The 20377-nt window shown below is 43.8% G+C and overlaps 1 protein-coding gene across 3 annotated transcripts in view; it reads right to left on the bottom strand.

The window, feature by feature from the left end:
- The window catches only part of OPHN1 (oligophrenin 1), a 124055-nt gene that overhangs the window by 36063 nt on the left and 67615 nt on the right, over nt 1-20377 (bottom strand). For all 3 annotated transcript variants that reach the window (XM_048863528.2, XM_048863527.2, XM_048863531.2), the window contains 7 exons: nt 15165-15266; nt 14285-14395; nt 13087-13191; nt 11847-11976; nt 5736-5836; nt 3196-3287; nt 806-884 (listed from right to left, as the gene is read on the bottom strand). In XM_048863528.2, the coding sequence (XP_048719485.1) occupies nt 806-884; nt 3196-3287; nt 5736-5836; nt 11847-11976; nt 13087-13191; nt 14285-14395; nt 15165-15266 (720 nt within the window). The remainder of the gene's footprint in view (nt 1-805; nt 885-3195; nt 3288-5735; nt 5837-11846; nt 11977-13086; nt 13192-14284; nt 14396-15164; nt 15267-20377) is intronic.

The following is a 20377-nucleotide window of genomic DNA, read 5'->3' as shown; positions in this document are numbered from 1 at the left end:
ACAATCAGCCCCATCAATACAGCTCTGAGTTACTCTGTCCAACACCAGGTCTCTGAGCACAGAGTTAGGTGCCAGTCTTTTTACAGAGATATTGGATAACTCCAGGCTGCTTAGGGAAAAGGAGCAGTCAATGGGCATGGAGAAATGGCAAGAAATGTATTTTGCTATATTGCACATAGCATTCTTTGTTTACAGGCAATTCTGTCTAACAGAAACGTTTATGCTGGGCTTGGATTAAAGAAAGGAAATCAATGAAGGAACACAGAAAGTATAAGAAAATCTCTGGTGTGTGTGTGTCTCTCTCTCTCTCACACACACACACTTGCCACAACTTCAGCCAAGAGACTTACAAGCAGGTATATTATGCAGGCAAAACCAAAATTACTTCATACAGACCTGAAAGCTATTTGTTTGAGCAACAGAAATACTGGAAGACTCAGCTCTAGTTCCCCATGCCTGCAAGTCACATTTTTATGGGGTCCAACTGATGCCAATATAAACAGCAGAACTGAAACATCAAATATCAAAGGATACAAGTGGACAGGGCAATATGGTAACAGTCCCTGGAATGACCCTCTGAAATCTATTTGTACATACCTACTTGCTAAACTGATACCTCTGTTATGGACCACACAATAATAGTGGTGTTGATCATTACATACCCAATCTCATGAGAACACCCGAAAAGGTGAGCTCTCCAAAACCGACCTATCAATACACTCTTCATCTGTGTGAAATTACACCACTAAAGGACACTGCTAAAAAGCACATCTATAAATCAGACAACAATTCTTTGAATACTCACTGGCTCCTTTCCATCCATGGCCTCCATCCATAGCCGTCTATTAGCTTCTGAAAGTGCTTGCAATGTGATAGTCCCGGCCCTGTCCAGAGAATTAAAGTAAAGGATTTTTTTAAGGACACAAAGGAATTTCATCCAAAATTTACAGAGTTTTATGTTTCTGGAGACCATTTAAAGACTCAGCAAGAGTGAGTGCAGGTGGCACTATAAGGAAGGCAGTACACACGCATCATTCCAATTATCTATTTATGTATAGTATTTCTAAAGCTTATGTCTATCATAAAAAATGGAAGTTATACACATACTGATCACATTGGCAAAACAGGTCCCTAAATCATCTAATTCACACTATGTCTTTGTACATTTATCTGCAGTGACTGAATCATGTTTCCTAAGGGGTCCAGACATACTCTCTCCCATCTGGTTTTCATAGCTACTAGCCTAGCACATTTTCTGATGTCTTTTCAATTGTTAACACTACAAAGTCATGTGGTTTTTGAAAAATTATTTGTCTGAGTCATGTTAACTGTTCCTCTCCCTTTCTCCAAGCACTTTAGAGAGATCCCTCTCAGCTTCAGGTGAGAAACTCCTATGTCCTTATTCACCACTCATTAGTACCATAATGCAGAAAAAGACACAAGTTAAATGGGCAGGGGAGAAATAGGTACTGGGGACCTCTGGCACTGTTAGTATGACTGAACATGCTATGGATACAGAGGTCCCTGTGCAGAGTTCACCCAAGAGAAAAATCCAGTGAACCAAATGGTAAAAGACTCTGGTGCATGACACAGTGGGTCAAATTCTGCCCAGCTACACCCTAGTAGCTCACTGGAGTCAGTGTAACGGAGGGTAGATTTTGGTCCATGTGTTCGTATCTAATTGCCATCTTATTTGTAGATTTCTTAGGCAGAAGACAAATGATTCTAACATGGTGAGATGTTAGCTGATATATCAGGAAACAGGTTCCTAAGAAAAATCTGAGTGTGCAACTTTATTTCATGTCACGCTATACTGTCAAACACAGCATTGTACTGTACAGTCTATCCATTAACATACGGTGCTGGCTCAGTGTCCTGTGCTGGGGGAGACCTCCCCAACATCTCTCTCATCACCGTGGTAAGGAACTGGCCAGAGGTTCAAGAAGCGTGGCTGCTACAAACTGCTGAGGATATGACACAGTCACTAAGTATGTCTCTATGTTAACCCCGGCACTGTCATTAAATCAAACTATGTATTATTATTAGTGGGCTAAACTCCTTCAGTCTTCTTCCACCTTTATGCAGGCAAGATGCCCTGCCATACCGAGTAAGGACTGAAAGGCTTGGCACATTGCTATACATTTCAAAACACTGCATAGTATTACACCCCACATTTTTCCAATATGCACAAACTACGGAAACACCAGGCTTGCCACAACCTCAGAAACTCACAATCCCTGAAATTTACTTGAGTCAGTCTCACCCTACTCATGTCACTTATTTTCAAAGTTCAAGATAATTTGCAGTCTGCTGCTCCAAATGCCTAAATTAATAACACTCAACATTAGTGCAGGCACAAGAGAATTGATTTAGGAAAGGGAGAAATAAATCTGAATTTTGGAATTAAGTGGGAATGTCCAAGGCTGAAAGAGTGACAAATGTTTGCCTTTTGTTTTATATTTTTGAGCAGGATGTCCTTCCCTGCTAAAATAGGATCTGATAAAGTAATCTGCAGTTTAGCGTTTTCTCCTTTGTTGTGGCTTAAGTACATACCAAGGCTTCCACAGCACATGTGTGAAATCCCAGCATTCATTCGTCTATGGCCTGATTCTGCTCCCATGGAAACGAATTAGCACTCCCAGAGTGTTCAGTGGGAACAGGATCAGACGCCCAGTGAGTAAAGTGAAAAATAACCCATGGAGAGAATCTCCAGCTGTATGACTGGCAATATATATATTGGGGGGGAAAGATACATGGAAAAATACGAGGACCTGATGCTGGTTGAAGACAATGGGAATTCAGGGTCCTCAAGTTCTCAGAGAAGGTGCTCATCCTTTCACCCTATTAGAAGGCCCCATAAAAAGCCCACTGAATTTAACAGAAAGATGTCCATTGATTTCAGTGGACTTCAGATCAGGCATGAAGATTGTAGCAAGGAAGAAGAACAGGAGTACTTGTGGCACCTTATAGACTAACATCACTCCTGCTCTTTTTGCGGATACAGACTAACACGGCTGCTACTCTGAAACCTGTAGCAAGGAAGGACAGCACTGCCCCCTGGTGCATAATCTTCCTGCCCATACAAAACAGATTTTAGGATATTCAGAACAAACACACCCTCACCAAACGCCAAGAAAGTGGCAAATTATTTTCAAAACTGCAATAACAGAGAAAGTAGCAGTCACTCTGGCTCACCTTTCATTCGTCTCAATATCAAAACAAAACCTCTTGTCTATAGAATCAGTCTTTCTCCTTACGCAGTACTTCAGTGTCAAGTCTGAGGTGCCCTAGAAAGAGAGAGACATTTAAAGCCAAGATTTTAAAAATGCATATAATAGGGGTCAGACTTCTCGGGTTCCTTGGATGGAAAGCAATGCCACACGGTCTGTTGAAACATCAGGGGTGACTGTGTAATCCCAAAGTGAGCCTTGCTAATCAGACAGCACTTGTAACATGATAGCAGATGGTCTCTCTCAACATTCCACAAATCACCAACCAAGATAGAGATCAACAGCTTCCTAAAACAGGCTTCCTTCATACAATATCAATTAATTATGGGGCTCATGGGATTACAGTGTGAATTGGTGCTAAAAATCCTAGCAACTATTCTTTCAATATGCCTTGTGACAGAAAGGTTGCTTAAAACAGACACTTTTAGAGGAGGACTGCTGTAGCCATGTTGGTCCCAGGATAGTAGAGAGACAAGGTGGATGAGGTAATATCTTCTATTGGACCAACTTCTGTTGGTGAGAGAGACAAACACAGGGCTCTTCTTCATCACCTGATTGGGTGCTACCATGGGTGCTACCATTACAAATTATCAAATTACTAACAACAGCAATAATGGCCCAGATAGCTTTTTGAAGCACCTTTAAAAACAATTTAAGCGAATAAAACTTCATGGGCAAATTTCACCTTCATTTACAACAGTGCAACCCTGTTGAAATCAGTTGTGTTGTAGGGGGCAGGCCTTGGCCCTAGGTTTTAATTACTAACTGGCAAAAGCAAATTGCAGCCTATTTATAGCCCCATTCTGGGGTCTTTATGACTTTACAGAAACCATGAAGTGAAGCTTCAGTAGCTTTTGCAAACCCATGAGAAGCTAGCCACTGATGCACAAACCTGGAATGAATTCTCCATCAATGGTTGGCATCTGTATTATACAGTCTGAATAAACAGTGAAAAGAACCAAAGAGATCGGCACTATTGATAACCTTCCACAGCCTTTTCCTTCTCCCTGGTTATCGCTATGTGTCTACTGTTGGTCTTTTGGTGGTTTTTTAAGAGTGCTCACTATATGGTTCCCTTTGAAGTTGTGTTGGTCTGTTATGCCAGGGGTTACCAAGGGATCTCTGAGAACACATGTTACTGACACAATGGGCTGTACAAGTTTGAAAGGGATATTAATCTGTATTAGGGTGATCAGATAGCAACTGTGAAAAAATGGGATGGGGGGGGGAAATAGGCACCTATATAAGAAAAAGTCCCCAAAAATGGGACTGCCCCTTTAAAAACGGGATATATGGTCACCCTACTGTATTATTGCAAGCCTCTTCGTGCTTTAACGTTATTTTGCCACATATTTTTACGTGGGGTATGTCAACAGTTCCATCTAGTCAATGTGTTTGGATGACTTCACTCTCCTAGAGGTTTCCAGAAAAGGTTTTATTTTATTGTTGCAACAGGCAATCAGTTGCCAAAGAGCAGGAATTATGGAGTCTTAAATTGGAGATTTCATGCTATGATTTGAAGTCTCCATGGGCTGCAACCCCATGCAAAGATGAGGATGGATAGGAGCTGTATTGCAGAAGAATTCCATAGATTTTCTTGGACTCATTGGCTGCATTTTGACCAGCCATTGTCTATCCAGCCGTGCATCCTACACCCTCTATTTCACAGTGAGCAACAGTAGAAGGCTGACAGACAGCAGCTGAAGCACCTACTGAAAAATCTGTGAGAAGGATGAAAAAAGATCCCCAAATTGTTGTTTTATAACATGGTGTAAAGATGCTAAACCCCAACTTCTGACTGCTCCCAATCACTGTACCTCTTCAATTTACTTAGCAACTAATTCCTGAAGAGAGGAATCCATAACCCTGAACCAAAGGGTCCTTTAACTGGAGCAGACAGAGAGGGGGGCATTATGGAGCCATTCAAATAACCTTGCTAATTCAAGTACTGTAAACAATCGTCAGAGGCATCAGTGCAAGTCAGGTTGTCTCTTCAAAAGAAAGTGCCATGTGTTCACAACTGGTTTGCCAGAGAAAACATGCAAGCCAGCCTGTGCCGCAGAGCCTGAGGAATTCTAGATATGACGCACACACTGCCCAATGATGATCTCAGCAGAGGAGCCATGTCTAATCCAGGCCATGGAAAGTGAACAACTTTTCCCTAGCAGGGGTGCTTCCTGCAGATCAGCAGTGCTCAAGGAATTGTGTGTGTGTGGCTGGGGAAAGCTTTCCTTGTATGTCCATGATATATCTGTTCTGGGACTACAAAGAGGCCTTCCATCTCCAGAGGTGTCAATCCAGTACTTAAATTAACGACCGATACTTTTTATGAACTGGAATTGTGTACATCACTGCTTCATACAACCGGGATGGAATGTACCTGCTATATAGATATTTATACTTGTACTTCCTCACAGAAGAAACATGTCAGAATAGAAGGAAATGAGGCAGAACCTGCTGACTGTCAATGTTTGCAGAGATGTCTCCTATAAGGAATCAACTCACTTGCTTAGCTCCAGGCTTCTGCTCCATGGGAGTCATCCTTAGCATCTTTGATTCCTTCTCATACTGGCAATAATATTTCATCCAAGATATGCCCAGTGCCCCTACAAAAACACAAAGATAGTCAAGAGTCAATAGAGAGCATGCATTAGTTTGACTGTCAACTCTCTGGGGCACGAACTATGTTTTCCTGTGTGTTTATACAGCATCCGGCACAAGTGCATCATTGTATCCTGCAGCCTGATATAGTGATACCCTTGACCACGGTTATTACTCTTTATTATTTATATTGAGGTAGGCCTGTGAGCCCCAATCAGGATCAGAGCCCTGTTGTCAGGGCTGGCCTTACCATGAGGCGAACTGAGGCGGCCGACTCAGGTGCCAGACTGTGGGGGGGAGGAGGGGTGCCACTAGGATCCAGAGTGTAGAAAATTGTGTTTGCTGCTGGTGCATATGTATTCTCTCTGCTCTAGATGCACAGAGATGGTGGAGTGCTGTGCAGGACTAAGGGGGGCACAAGAGATATAACAGGCAGGCAGAAGAAAAGGTGAGAGGGAATAACAGAAAGCAGCAGGAGCTGCAGGGAGAGAGAGGAGGAGGAGCCTCTTATGTACCTGTTTAGCACCCCCAGGAGCCTGGATGATTAACACCAGCTTCTCAGGGAGCTTCCTGTTTTCTGCTGCTTCCCTGAACACACTTGAGGAGAACAGGCAGTCAACTGAAGTAGTAGGAGCCAGTTAGGCCCTTAAGATGCTGAGATCTTCCCTCACTCAGGCCCTGTTACCAGCCTGCTTATTTGTCCCCTTCAATTGAGTGTTGAGAGCCACTATAGCTGGCACAGAACAGCAATCATGAGTGAAAGAAGAAAACACCCCTCTGGGCAGCATTCAGAAAAAGAAAGAATGCAAAGGAAGCTTTTCTATCTAAGCAGGAAGGAGCGCTCCCGAGATACATAGACACAAATGTTCATGGTGAGCCTTCCGACCCCAGTGAGGATGTGAGTGGTGAGGAGAGGCCTGATCTTCCAGTTAGTCAGAGTGCAGGTGACCTGGCAGCTACTGCAGCATCCATATCTCATCTCAAATGGATGTAACCATGCACATTCCTGAAGAAAAGTGTAGATCAGAGAAGAGTGTGGGTGGAGGCGCAAGAAACAGCTTAGTTTAGTTTAGTTCCTTAAGTCTAGATGATTCAGGGCTGTGGACCCACTTGAGCAGTAGCCTGAGGGACTTCCTTGTACTGCATGGGCCACAGCAAGTGAAAAACTTCTTGTTCCCCAAAGACAATGAAAATAGAAGTTTCCATCCAATACATTACTGGTGTGAAATCCCCAATGGTGACAAAGTGGAGAGGCCATGGCTTATGTACTCAAAACCCCAGAATGCTGCATACTGTTTTTGTTGCAAACTCTTCCAGTCTAATGTTCCAGCCACATTGGGTTCTGCAGGAACAAAGGACTGGAAAAATCTGGCTAGAAATCTGGCATGCCATGAGAAGGCAGCAAATCACCAGAGAGCATTCCATAGGTGGAAAGAGCATGAGATGAGACTAAGGTTAAAGGCCACCATAGATGATCAGCATCAAGAGAAGATTGCATCAGAGTCTCTTTACTGGCAAAATGTTCTGAAAAGGCTCATTGCCATTGTGAGAATGCTTGGTACCCAAAACCTAGCACTGTGTGGCATTTCAGATCAGCTGTATGTGCCAAACAATGGACACTTCCTTAAGATTGTGGAGCTGATGGCTGAGTTTGATGCTGTACTCCAGGAGCATCTAAGAAGAGTCACCACCCAAGAAATATACACACACCACTATCTTGGAAAAACAATTCAAAATGAGATCATACAGTTACTGACAACAAAAGTCAAACAGAAGATTGTGGCAGATCTGAAGTCAGCAAGATACTACTCTGTTATTCTGGACTGTACAACTGACATTAGCCATATGGAACAAATGACTTTAATGGTGCGTTTTATAACAACAACAGAACCTGGTGAAAATGTCCCTGCAATGGTGACTGTCAGAGAACATTTTCTAGAATGTATGGACATTGATGATACTACAGGAGCTGGTATGACAAATGTGCTTCTTAAAAAGCTGGAAGATACAGGAATTGCAATAGCTGACATGAGAGGTCAGGGCTACGATAATGGTGCCAACATGAGAGGAAAGAACAGAGGAGTGCAGACACGGATCTGAGAGTTAAACCCTCAAGCTTTTTTTGTCCCATGCAGTTCTCATTCATTGAACTTGGTGATCAGTGATGCAGCATCAGCTTCTAGTGAGGCTGCTGAATTTTTAAATGTAATTCAAAGCATCTATGTATTTTTCTCTGCATCAACTCATCGAGGCAAATTTTGAAACAACATCTGGGAACATCCTCTCTGACACTGAAACCACTGAGAGCACACGATGGGAAAGTCGAGTGGAGGTGATAAAGCCTATCAAACACCAAACTGGGAAGACAGATGATGCCATAGTTGCCATTAGGGAGGATAATGTATGACAACAACTGTTCATGGGAGAACAGTGGCAGAGGGAAATGGAATCACCAGAAACATACATAACTTCAAATTTCTATGTGGCTTAGTGTTGTGGCATGACATACTGTTTGAAATAAATGTTGTAAGCAAGAGACTCCAAGATGTTGACCTTGATATATCTGGAACAGTGGAACAACTGGACAAAGTAAAGTCATACCCACAGCCTTACCGGTCAGATGAGGGATTTCAAAATGTTCTGAAGAGTCCACAGAAGTTGGCAGAGGAACTTCACACTGAAGCCATTTTCCCACCCATTCAAGAATACAAGAGTCACCGAAGAAGAAGACATTTTGATTACGAGGCACGGGATAATCCCATAAGAGACCCCAAACAATTCAAAGTTGAATTCTTTAACCAGGTGCTCGATGGTGCAATACAGTCAGTTGAAGAACGTTTCATGCCGCTCAAGGAACACAGCAGTATATTTGGGATGTTGTATGATATTCCAAAACTCCTCACTATACCTGAAGAAGACCTACACCAGCAATGCAGGGCACTAGAGACAGTGTTGACACATGATGACATGCGCAATATAGATGCGAGTGATTTAGGTGATGAACTGAAAGCCCTTTCAAGATACATTTCAGCAGGATGAACTCCAAAGGCTGTTCTGGAATATTTGTGCACAAATAAGATGACCACCCTCTTTCCAAATGCTTTTGTTGCTCTGCGCATACTTCTAACACTTCCTGTAACAGTTGTCAATGGAGAACGCAGCTTCTCCAAGCTGAAGTTAATAAAAACACATCTACGCTCCACAATGACACAGGAGAGGCTGGTCAGCCTTGCAACCATCTCAATAGAGCATGAGCTGGTCCAGTCTGTGGACCTTCAGCAGGAAGCAGTTCAAATCTTTGCAACCAAGAAGGCACGGAAAGCACCACTTTGATTATTCAAACAGATAACAATGCCAGTGTTTACTATGCAGACAAGAAAAGTTACATTTGCTGTTCAGGCATTTGAAAGTTAAGTGTTACTTAAAATTTTTGAACAAGGCATTTTAAGTTGTTAGTTCTCCTTTATTGGGGATGGTAGCAGAGTAGTACCATAAGGGGGGTAGAACAGGAAGAAGGAAGAATTGAGACCTTTCAAAGTTTTGGCCCAAGCAAGGGGGAATGGGGGCGTCATTTGAGCTCCCCACCTCAGATGCCAAAAGGTTGTGGGCCGGCCCTGGCTGTTGTGCTAGGGGCTGTTCAGACACAGAGGAAAACATGGAGCTCTATTTGCAGCATTGCCAGTGACAGAAGCAGCACAAACAAGGGAGGAAAGTAGAGGTAAAAGTTAGCACCAGCCTCCTCAGAAGGAAAAGCTGATGAAAGGGCATTTGTGTGACTCTGACATGGCAAACCAAACAGGACTGGTAAATCTAGGCCAAGAAGTACCCAGGCAACATCCCGGGGGGTGGGTGGTGAGCTGGGGGTAGGGGTGGGGGAGGTATATGTTTATTTGTTTTTAAATGGACACTACTGTTTTTTCCTGACAACTTTTTGATGACAGAATAAAGACAAGAGCACATTAAAATATCCTCTTCCATCAACATTTATGTTACCCTGCAATTTATTTTCCACTCTTCTTCCATTGTCTTAATTGAACCATTCTGTTCCTGACGTGCCTCAACCTTTTTTCCCCCAAAAGAACCAACTGAACTATTTCAAACATCTTGTTTTTTCTTTAACCAATTCATAGGAAACAAATTTAAAGGCAATAAATATAGTTTATATAGTTTATTATCATACAGGAATGTATAAAATTTCCTTGTGGTCTAAAATGACTGTGTATGCGTATGTGTGGTTTCTTTATACACAAGACTAGTTGATAGTCTTCTATGAGCAGCCAATATTTGCCCTGTTTACATAAATATATCAAATGGGCCATTTACCGAATGGGCAGCCTGCATAGTGGCTTCCCTTGTAGGAATCTGACCTGAGATTGCAGAGTTGTCAATGTTTGTGCTTATATAACTAATCCACTGCCACATGCACATACAGACACAGTGATTATCAGCAGGGGATTGAACCCCAGCCTTCAACACTGGCCCCTGTCAACTACTAGTGGGCAGTAAGTAATAGGCTTTTATCCTAGCAACTAGAGACCAGATCACATGCAATAGGTTGGAGTATTACAGCTCGTGCAACAAGTGGAGACACTGTATGAACTGTCCGGAAGAAAGGCATGTGAGATGGAAGTGGCCAGAAAAATTTGACACTCGCCTTATAAATATTGGTGCATTACTTACATACTTGCAGGTTGTGAATATGAACATCTATAAGAACAAAGGAACAGACGGTGCTTTGGCCAACATGCTACATGTAACAGCTCTTCTGCCTTTCAGAGTACAAGAACTACTGTGTTTCAGACACATAAAGTGCCATGTTTCCACTGGAGCAGAGGCTAAATAACAGCTTATCTGTCTCAGTTATGTCTGGAACTGATTTGTCATTCTCTTTCTCACAACCCCAAAAAGATACACCTAGGCCTTTTCATCTGTATGCCTGCCCTCGACATCTGCTCTTGCAACCCTTTTAATATATCAGATTATTTATTTGGACAAGTCCAAATACTAACACTCACTCAAACCCCTGACACTGCCAAAAGTGGGGTGAAAGAATATCTGGAGGGAATGGGAGGGATTCAACACCCACAGTGTCTCTATCAAATCAAACATCAGGAACCTACCTGAATCTACCTACCTGAATCTACCTACCTGATTCTAAGGTAGAATCTCCTTCCTTAGAGGTTTTTAAGGTCAGGCTTGACAAAGCCCTGGCTGGGATGATTTAACTGGGAATTGGTCCTGCTTTGAGCAGGGGGTTGGACTAGATGACCTTCTGGGGTCCCTTCCAACCCTGATATTCTATGATTCTATGATACGGGCTTTCTCTGCAATATATAATTTACAGCCTCAACTGAACTATTATTGCACATAGTATAATCTTGATAAAAAAGGAAAGAATAGACTAGATTTGGACTCCAGCACTTCAGACTCAAGCTTTAGACTCCAGGCACGGGATGAAGCAGCAAGTTAGAGACAGGGAGTGGTACTGCAGCCACTCTGTAGCTCACCCTGAGATAGATGGGCACTGAAACCTTTCTTATTAAGCAAGAGAATATTGGTCAGGATACCAAGTTTATTCTGGAAAACAATGGCTCAATCTCAATCCTCCACGCCTCAGTCTCCCCATCTGTAAAATGGATTATTCAATCTTACCCAGACAGTCACCAGAGAAAAGGCAATTAGTATCTTGCATACCTGTCTCAGCCAAAAGATGGCATCTGTAACAGTGCCTGCCACACCCACACCAAGACTGCACTGCATTTACAGCTAGCTCCGGATCATGATCAGGTGTGTAAGACAGTGGGTACAAGGTGGATGGGAGATATGAACCCACTTGCTTCTGGCTCAGTGACTAGCACACCCATACAAACATCCCCAAGGCTATAATAGCTATACAGACTCCTGGCTGCAAGCTGAATGAAGCTTAGAGTTGGACGCATAACTAGGCAAGCTGTACAACCTACGGCTGGACCCTACACTTGTTTAACGTATACAGATGTGCACACAGGCCATTACATTTCTCCTGAGTGTACAGATAACCCTCTATGGTTGGCTTCCCGGGTAGCTTGCAAGTCAGGGGAGCTTCTTTCATCCTTTTCTTCAGGTCTTCCAACTCCTCTCGCGTGCTGGAAAAGTGATTCCTCGTCTGGTGAGAGAACAAAAGAATGATGCTTGAACATGGGCAAACAAATCTGATAGCTGGCCCCCACGTTTCCAACGGGCACTCACAAATGCACTGTCAGCATGCACAAAATGCCACACGCCCACTTTTGTGGGAATGATCAGTGGCAGATTGAAAAGATGGCATCAAAAAACCCCAAGTCCTGAAGCTAGCAGAAAAGCTGGCCCATAACGGTCAGTGGACAGACAGGGTTGAACATCATATGCATGGAGCTGGGGACACGGTGGCTGAGGAACAAAATGTGTTACGATGGAGGGTAGCTTTTTGTTCTTTAATAATGAAGAGATTACAACAGAACATTTTACCGCCAGAAGGATGAGGCACCTGAATGAGTTATCATTACAGAGTACACATAGTTTGCAACAAACACATTAACTTGGGCACTGGCTCAAGCCCTATGATAAGAATAATCATGCACATAAAGAATGTTTGCAAAGTTTTCACTTGCATTTCTACCATTTTGTTAATACAGAATCATGTCACCTCTCCAAATAAAATAAAAATCAATTATTTTTAACTCATGTACAGCAATTCAAAAGGATTTAGCAGCACACTGGGTTTGGCACAACCTTACAGCTCCTGTTCCTGAGGCTATGAATGTTGGCCATGTAAGGGTACAAATCTTTTTACAGTTAATTAACCATTGTCACAGCTTACAAGGGCTGTGGTGGATTCTCCATCGCATGAAATCTTTAAAGTTAGGATTGGATGCCTTCTAAAAAGCATACCCTACCACAACTACAAGTCAGTGGGTTTGATACAGAAATTACTGAGTGAAATTCTATGGACTGTGTTATGCAGATGGTCAGAGTACATGATCACAGGAGTCCCTTCTGGCCTTAAATCTATGAAATATGCTGTAGTAGCACCTGTAGGCTGTTCTTTCTAGGAAGAAAGGAATTTATGGACAGAAGGCATTTTTATGAAGGAAAGAGCATTTTTGTGCCCCTCCCAGAAAGCAAACAAGGGTTGTCCACCCTGCATGGGAAAGGTTTTTATGCCAGAGGTATTTAGATGCATGACAGGACAGAGAGCATGATATGAGAGTGTGTGTGCAGCTGGACAGGAACTTACATTCTGCAGGCTGAGCTGAAGCTGCTGTTTATAAGGGAGGAAGTCCTGCGTGAGTTCAACTGTCAGGTTGTTGTATGTAAAGAGGCTGTGAAGAAAGGCCAACACCTGCGCAGGAAAGAAAGATGATGGATTAGCCTTTGCGTCAAAGACAAGTATAAAGTCAGGCAAAAGATGGACAGAGAACAGTTTTAATTAAATCAAACCTGTTGTGATCTTTACAGTCGAACAGAATTAATAACAGCCATAAAATAAAATATGGAGTCAGGTGAGAGGAACCCAATTCAGATTGGATTTGTACCCAGTGCTCTGACAGTGAAAGTATTCACAATTGCTCAAGTAATGATTTTTTTAAAAAGTGTAATCTATACATATGCCTCATAGTGTCAACTGATCATACTATGCTCAAATCGTTCAGACATGGGCCAGATCCACAAATCCTACCCAGTTATGCTGTAAGCAGGACTGCAGAAAGAGGGGCATTGGTGGTGTTACACACTTTCATTCTCCCACAATCCTGGGAGCAGATGGAGATGTAGTTCACTGGCCACAACAGCCTCCAGAGCCATGAGAAGTCTGTGCCACCACAAATGACAGCTATGATCCTTTGGATGAGTATTGCCTGTCGCAGTAAAACACTACCAGAAATGAAAGATTTCATTGGAAGAACAATGAAAAACTTAACGATAGAATACACCAAGAGCCCCTCCTTATGTACACTTACCCGAGGAGGTCCTGCTCCAGGGTACAGTTATTCATTCAACCAGCATAATGAGCTGTGATCCACAGGCTCCCTGTTAAAGTGCTGAGCCTGCACCAGACAGGCCTGTACCACAGCAGGCAGCTGGGCCAGGAGGCATCTCTCCCTTTAGTGTCACTCTTCAACCTTCAAGGGCTACTACATCTCACCACACGCAAGGTGAATGGGACAATCCTTAGCAAAATCTGTAGCAATGTGCTTGTTAGGCACATTTCACTTTTAGAGATAAAAGAAGACCTCACTATTCTTTATCTTCATGAAGCAGCAGCAGAGGTAGTGAAACAAAGATCGCTAATGCTGTACGTTTGGCTTTGCCTCATCATAGGGGCCTACATGGAATTGTTAGTAGGACAGGATCCAATTTGACATTTCCCACCCTTCCTTGCTCACCTGGGCAAGTCAATAAATGTGAGAGTGGGATGATAAAAAGGAGGCACTCACCGGCTCCACAATACTGAACTTCTTGCTCTCCTGCACTTCCTGGATCTGGTACACATACTCCAGGGATGACTCAAAGAAATTGTGTCTCTCTTTATTAACCTGCAAGTCAGCCTGCGTGAGAGAGGGTGGGAAAAAATCGCATAAAAGAATAATAATTCTTTAGTGGTGTCTGTATATTTCCCTGCAAGTGATAGCTATTACTTCTCAAGCCACAAAAGAAGTGAACCCAGGTTTTGAATGCTCTATGGGGACCATATCTGACTGGAACATTGGTCACATTTCCCATTACAATGTCTCTTAGCTGCATCCCATACGCTCATATGAATTCAGAACTTAGTGCCACTCTGCAAGGAATAAGTCTTTTTTTTAAAGTGCATTAGTTTTTGTGAAAGGTGCCAGACTGAGACACCTGCAAACGGCAATTCCCTATCTAACCACAGAACCAGTACAGCAAAGGCACAGAGAATTCAATTGTAAGAGTGTCCCTGCCTCACACACCCATGGAGGATTGACACCAGGACTTCTGGGTCTAAAAGCAGGGTCTCTTCGGCTTGAGCTCAAGGACCAAGTTTGTTAGCTGAGGTGGCAGCAGACTCAAATCTAGGCAGTAGAGGGCCAGAGAGACATCTGTCTAAGCATAGATTACACCAGCTTCCCTAGACTGCCTTGTCAATGTGCTTCAAACTTGATGTGAAATGACTACCCCCTGAGTTAGAGACAAGCTCAGTCTGGATGGACCATTCCCATCAAAAGGAACTTTACATAGATTTAATCTGTCATTGTTGAAAGAGATGTGCGTTGGCCAGGAGTCCAATGTACCTGCTATTACTTCTTCTCGACTCCAAGAAACAGAAACTTTTAAGGAAAATTTCACACTTGCCTCCTGTAACTGGGACTCTTTCTTCTTAGACGATAAATGCAAATGGCGATCCAGCATGGAATAAAACTTCTCACCGTCCTTCTCAAACTTTTTCTTTCTTTCCTAGAGATTGAAGAGTTGACACAGAACTGGATAGTCAGAGTTAGTTTGGCCTCTTCAGGTAGGAACAATGCAACAGTGTCAAAATTCATTCTACAATATAATACTACCATGAAGAAAAATGATGGGCCCATCAAAGTCGGGGGCCACCTCATATTTTCCATGTCTGTTTCTTCTTTCTCCAGCCAGTTCCATACACTGCTCTCAAATACACAGTGACAGCTCGGGCATACTTCACAGTACAGACACATTCAATATTTTCTATTATCATCAACACAGCATAAGGCAGCCCGGCTGGAGAGGTTTCTTTCAACAAGCTTTCAACATGTCGACTTCTTTGCTTTTAACTGAACTTGAAACTTACTAATGAGAGAAAACAAATATACCTTGTTTGCTGATATTTTACTCAACTCAGATCAAACAAAAACTGGCTAAATGCTTTAATACCAAAGACACACCCACCCAAGACAATTAAAGATTTATTAGGATTTCAGTGTTTTCCAGGTTTTGAAGCTTTTTAAGTATTTGCACTCTAAGCTGTACCAGAGCTGAAGCAAAAAATTAAATAAAGTTTTGAAAGGGCTAACACATGGCTTCTTATCGATCGCTATTATATATTTAAAACACACACACATTGGTCAGGGAGAAAGAAAGAAAGAAAGAAAGAAAGAAAGAAAGAAACCTTGACGGTGCATGAACTTAACAAAGCAACTAATGATTTGACTGGTGCCACCATAGGAAAAAGATCCAGATGAGGCCAGAAAAGAGACACTGGTATCAGGAGGGTGAATGCAGCAACACTCAGAGAGAAGTTCAGCTGAGAAGCTCTGCCCCCACCACACAATGGTTGTGAAATCATTGAAGAGGGTGGTTTCCCCAAGATGCTAGTCTTTTGATTGTCAAACAGGCAAACATTCAAACTCCAAACTGGAAAATGAACCATGCTGTGGCTGGTGACTGTTGGTAGACCTCATTAGTAAAAATCAAGCAAGACAGTAGCCTCAATTATAGCTCCAAGCAGACAAGAGGAGGCTTATGCATATCAAAGGACAGGTCCTCGAATGCCAAAAAACCTTCTCTCTCTCCCTGTCAAGCTGTTTGGTCTATTTGTCAATTCAGGTATTTGAAAACCTAGGCAAGTGGAAAGCAGGGCTGGAAAATCCAAAACCCAGGAGGACTTACTGATACCCCTGCACACATCCACACAAAGCCTTGCCATTCTCAATCTGCTGCTCCTGGTATGCCCAGTCCAAATGCCTGTCCCTCTACTTGTTTTAAAAAGAACATTTTACACTAGGCCAAGCTTGACAAAAGAGACCATTCATATAAACAACACAACACATTGCTGGGGAGGGGTATCGGGGTTCGGGGTCCTAGCAGCGCTTACCACGGCTCCCAAGAAGTGGCCACCAGGTCCCTGCGGCTCCTAGACCAGGGGCGGGCAAACTTTTTGGCCTGAGGGCCGCATCGGGTTTCTGAAATTGTATGGAGGGCTGGTTAGGGGAGGCTGTGCCTCCCCAAACAGCCAGGCATGGCCCGGCCCCCGCCCCCTATCCGAGACCCCCTGCTTCTCGCTCCCGACAGCCCCCCCCCCGTGACCCCTGCTCCATCCACCCTTCCCACCCCGCTCTCTGTCCCCTGACCGCCCCTGGAACCCCTGCCCCATCCAAACACCCCTTCTCCCTGACCGCCCCTGGACCCACCACCCCTAACTGCCCCCTGCTGCCCCATCCAACCTCCCTCTCCTGCCTGACTGCCCCCCCAGAACCCCTGCCCCATCCAACCCCCCTGTTCCCCACCCTCTGACCGCCCCGACCCCTATCCACATCCCCGGCCCCTGACTACCCCCAGAACTCCCCTGCCCTCTATTCAACGCCCCCTGCTCCTTGCTCCCTTACCACGCTGCCTGGAGCACTGGTGGCTGGCAGCGCGGCTGCACCAGGACAGGCAGCTGCGTCATGCAGCACAGAGCACCGGGTCAGGCCATGGCTCTGCAGCTGCGCTGCCCCAGGAGCTCACAGCCCAGAGCATTGTGCTGGTGGTGCAGTGAGCTGAGGCTGCGGGGGAGGGGGAACAGTAGGGGAGGGGCCATGGGTGAGCCTCCCAGGCCAGGACCTCAGGGGCCAGGCAGGACCGTGCAGCGGGCCAGATGTGGCCTGCGGGCCGTAGTTTGCCCACCTCTGTCCTAGACACATGGGCGTCCAGGAAGGCTGTGTGCGATGCCCTTGCACCCACAGGTGCCTCTCCCGCAGCTCCTATTGGTTGCGGTTCCTGGCCAATGGGAGCTGTGGAGCCAGCACTAGGTGCAGGGGCAGAGTGCTGAGCCTCCCTAGCTGCCCATGTGCCTACGGGCTGCAAGGATCTGGCAGCCACTTCCAGGATCCACACGGACCTGCCTTAGCCCCAGGCCCCCACTGTGCCACGGACTGGAGCTGCCAGGGTCCCTTTTCGACCAGGCGTTCTAGTCGAAAATCAGACGCCTGGCAACCCTAATCAGGCCCAGCTGCTGAGTACAAAAGCAGAAGGAGGTAAGTGATGAGAATCTGTTAGGGGAGAGACCAGGCCCAAGAGAAGGGCAAATGGTGCACTCCTGCTTGAGTCCGAGAAGGGAACAGATTTTCTTTTTAATAATCCTGGGAAGAGAAGCACATTTATGGGGACTATTATTGGATTGTTACTGAATCCTGGAAAAAGAAAGGCCATGTTGTGTTCGACAGACAGAAAGACCTGGAGTCTGTTTATTTGCTCAGATGCAGACGGTTCACATTCCTGAGGACAGACAGCCCATATCACTACAGTCTGTTACCAACCTCAGTGCCCATCTCAATCAAGCAAAAGTTAAAAATATAAATTAAACTCCCACAGCAGCTACTCTTCCTCCCACTGTAAAAGGCAGTGACTATTCAAGTCTATGTCACAGGGAGCAGAGATAGTACTGGCTGCCATTTTGAGAAAAATACTTCTGGCCCCCTACAAAGTTCCCTTTCCCACATCTTCTTCCACCACGGTTGTCAACGCAATAACTATGAGAAAATGACACCATCCTTGCGGAGGCACCAACTGTTGCAATCTTTGAGCTTGGCAACTGTGATAGGCTCTCATCTGCAAAGATATTTGAATGGACGTTTGCAGCATAGGGACCCACTGAAGCCGAAAGATCTCTATACTGTACTTCCAAATGTCACCAGTTGCAAGGTCAGGACATAATAATTTGGAGTCAGCAAATTCATGTCTCAAAATAAAGAAAAGCTCAATTGTCAAGTCTAGTGGATGACAGCAAGAGGAAAAACTAGTTACAGTGAGATCTGAATAGAAAAGCACTTCTGCTGAAGAACTGGTACAAGGTACTGGCAAAACAAAAGCAAAACCCTGCTGCTAAAAACCAATCCAAAACCACACAGACTAAAGGGGTGTTAATCTCAATTATTATTTAAACAAACACGCTCCCAAACCATCCATTCATACCCTGAGGCACCACACCAACAAAGCTAGGAGCCTAAGTGGTATTTTATTTTTAAAACAATGATCCACAAAAATGTGCTAGGCTTTTAAAACCATTTTTCATAGAAGTATTTTAAAATAAAGCTACATGGAAGTCTGATTACTGCTGAACCACTGCTCTTGGATTACAGCTTCCATCCTTCCCTTCTATTTACTGTATCAGGCATTAGGGCTTGGCAAAGATATTTTGGTACATGTACAGTACAATACAAATATGAGGTCATGTACAAATTTACACTCCACATACAAGCTTTAAAGCAGTTTGGCAAATACCTTTCTCCAAAAACACGGTGCAATACTGAAAATGTGTAAAGAATGGCATGAAATATCTGTGGGACACCGTTTGTTCTAACCAGGCTAGAGAACTCCTGCTCTATTTCTAAGTGGTAATAAAAATAAATGGCTGGAAAAAAATCAATTCAACCTGTCGATTCCGGCTTGAGTTCTATGCTCAAGAGGCAGTTCCCGGAACATTCATGCCTGTCTATGCTGCCAAGAGTCATATGTTAAAAACAACAAATACTCTCTGCTCCACCCACTTGCATTGAAACTGCCACTTTAGTCAGTATTTTCCATCCATGTGAAATGGGTCACTGGGGATCTCAGAAGTATTAGTAACGGTCAGAATAAGATTTAACTATGTTTTATGCTTGAAATAAGGTAAAAAAAAAATCACAGTCCACATAAAACAAAGGAAGGCACGCTACTGTGGTGACACTACCAGAAAATACAACTTAAATGCTGCCGACAGACTTCAGTCAATGGAAACTTGGAAGAGGAAGAACATGGGTTCATAAGTAAATGGAAGACATGACAACCAAAGCAGGTCCAGTTCTGCATGACAGGATAAAATGTTCTGGAATACCATGTCCTCCTTTTCCATGACTCCCAGCCAGCGAAGACTCTCGTGAAGAAACAGAAGCAGAACATGTTTCTGGATTATTGTAGTGTGTGCAGAGTCAAGTGATACTGTAGCAGATGAGTGAAGGCACCAGTCAGTGAAAAAACATTACTATGTATACGCACAATTGAGTTAAGGATTCTCATGACTTGTGGCATTAGCTCAGATTGGGCAGTTCTCTCCAGGCAAATGCAATCTGCCTTTATGGTGGTGGAAGATTACTTCCATATAAAAGCCTGCAGGAGTGAGAGAAGGATCTTTTGTATATCAGGAATGGAAATGCCATTGCCAGCTATAGTCAGTCAATTCTTTCAGAAACTGCTCTTTTCTTCCATAGTTTACCTGCCATCTAGTATACTCCACACCACTACATGCAAAGGGAAACAAAATGAGCAGAGGTTTTCCCCATGATTTGAGGAGATTGAGCTGACACACACAATGAGTTAAGATCTCTCGTAGAAAGCAATTGCTGCCATGTGGAAATATGAATAGCACAAAACTGAATTTTTGGCAAATAGAAACAGAGGATGCCAATCATTTTGCAATCAGGCTACTTAACATGGAATTAAAAACCAGGAGGACACACTAAAAACCCCTCCCTAATTTGCAGCCAAGGCTTCCAGGAGCTCACTCCATTCAGCAGCCAATAAAAATGATTGAAGCCCAATCTGCAAACACAAGCACAAATTAGTTGCTCATGAATATTCAGTGA

The sequence above is a fragment of the Caretta caretta genome, chromosome 9 (genome assembly GCF_965140235.1).
Source record: "Caretta caretta isolate rCarCar2 chromosome 9, rCarCar1.hap1, whole genome shotgun sequence".
NCBI classification, from domain to species: domain Eukaryota; kingdom Metazoa; phylum Chordata; order Testudines; family Cheloniidae; genus Caretta; species Caretta caretta.
Note: the sequence above shows the minus strand (reverse complement) of the source record. Positions and strands in the feature narration are given on the sequence as shown.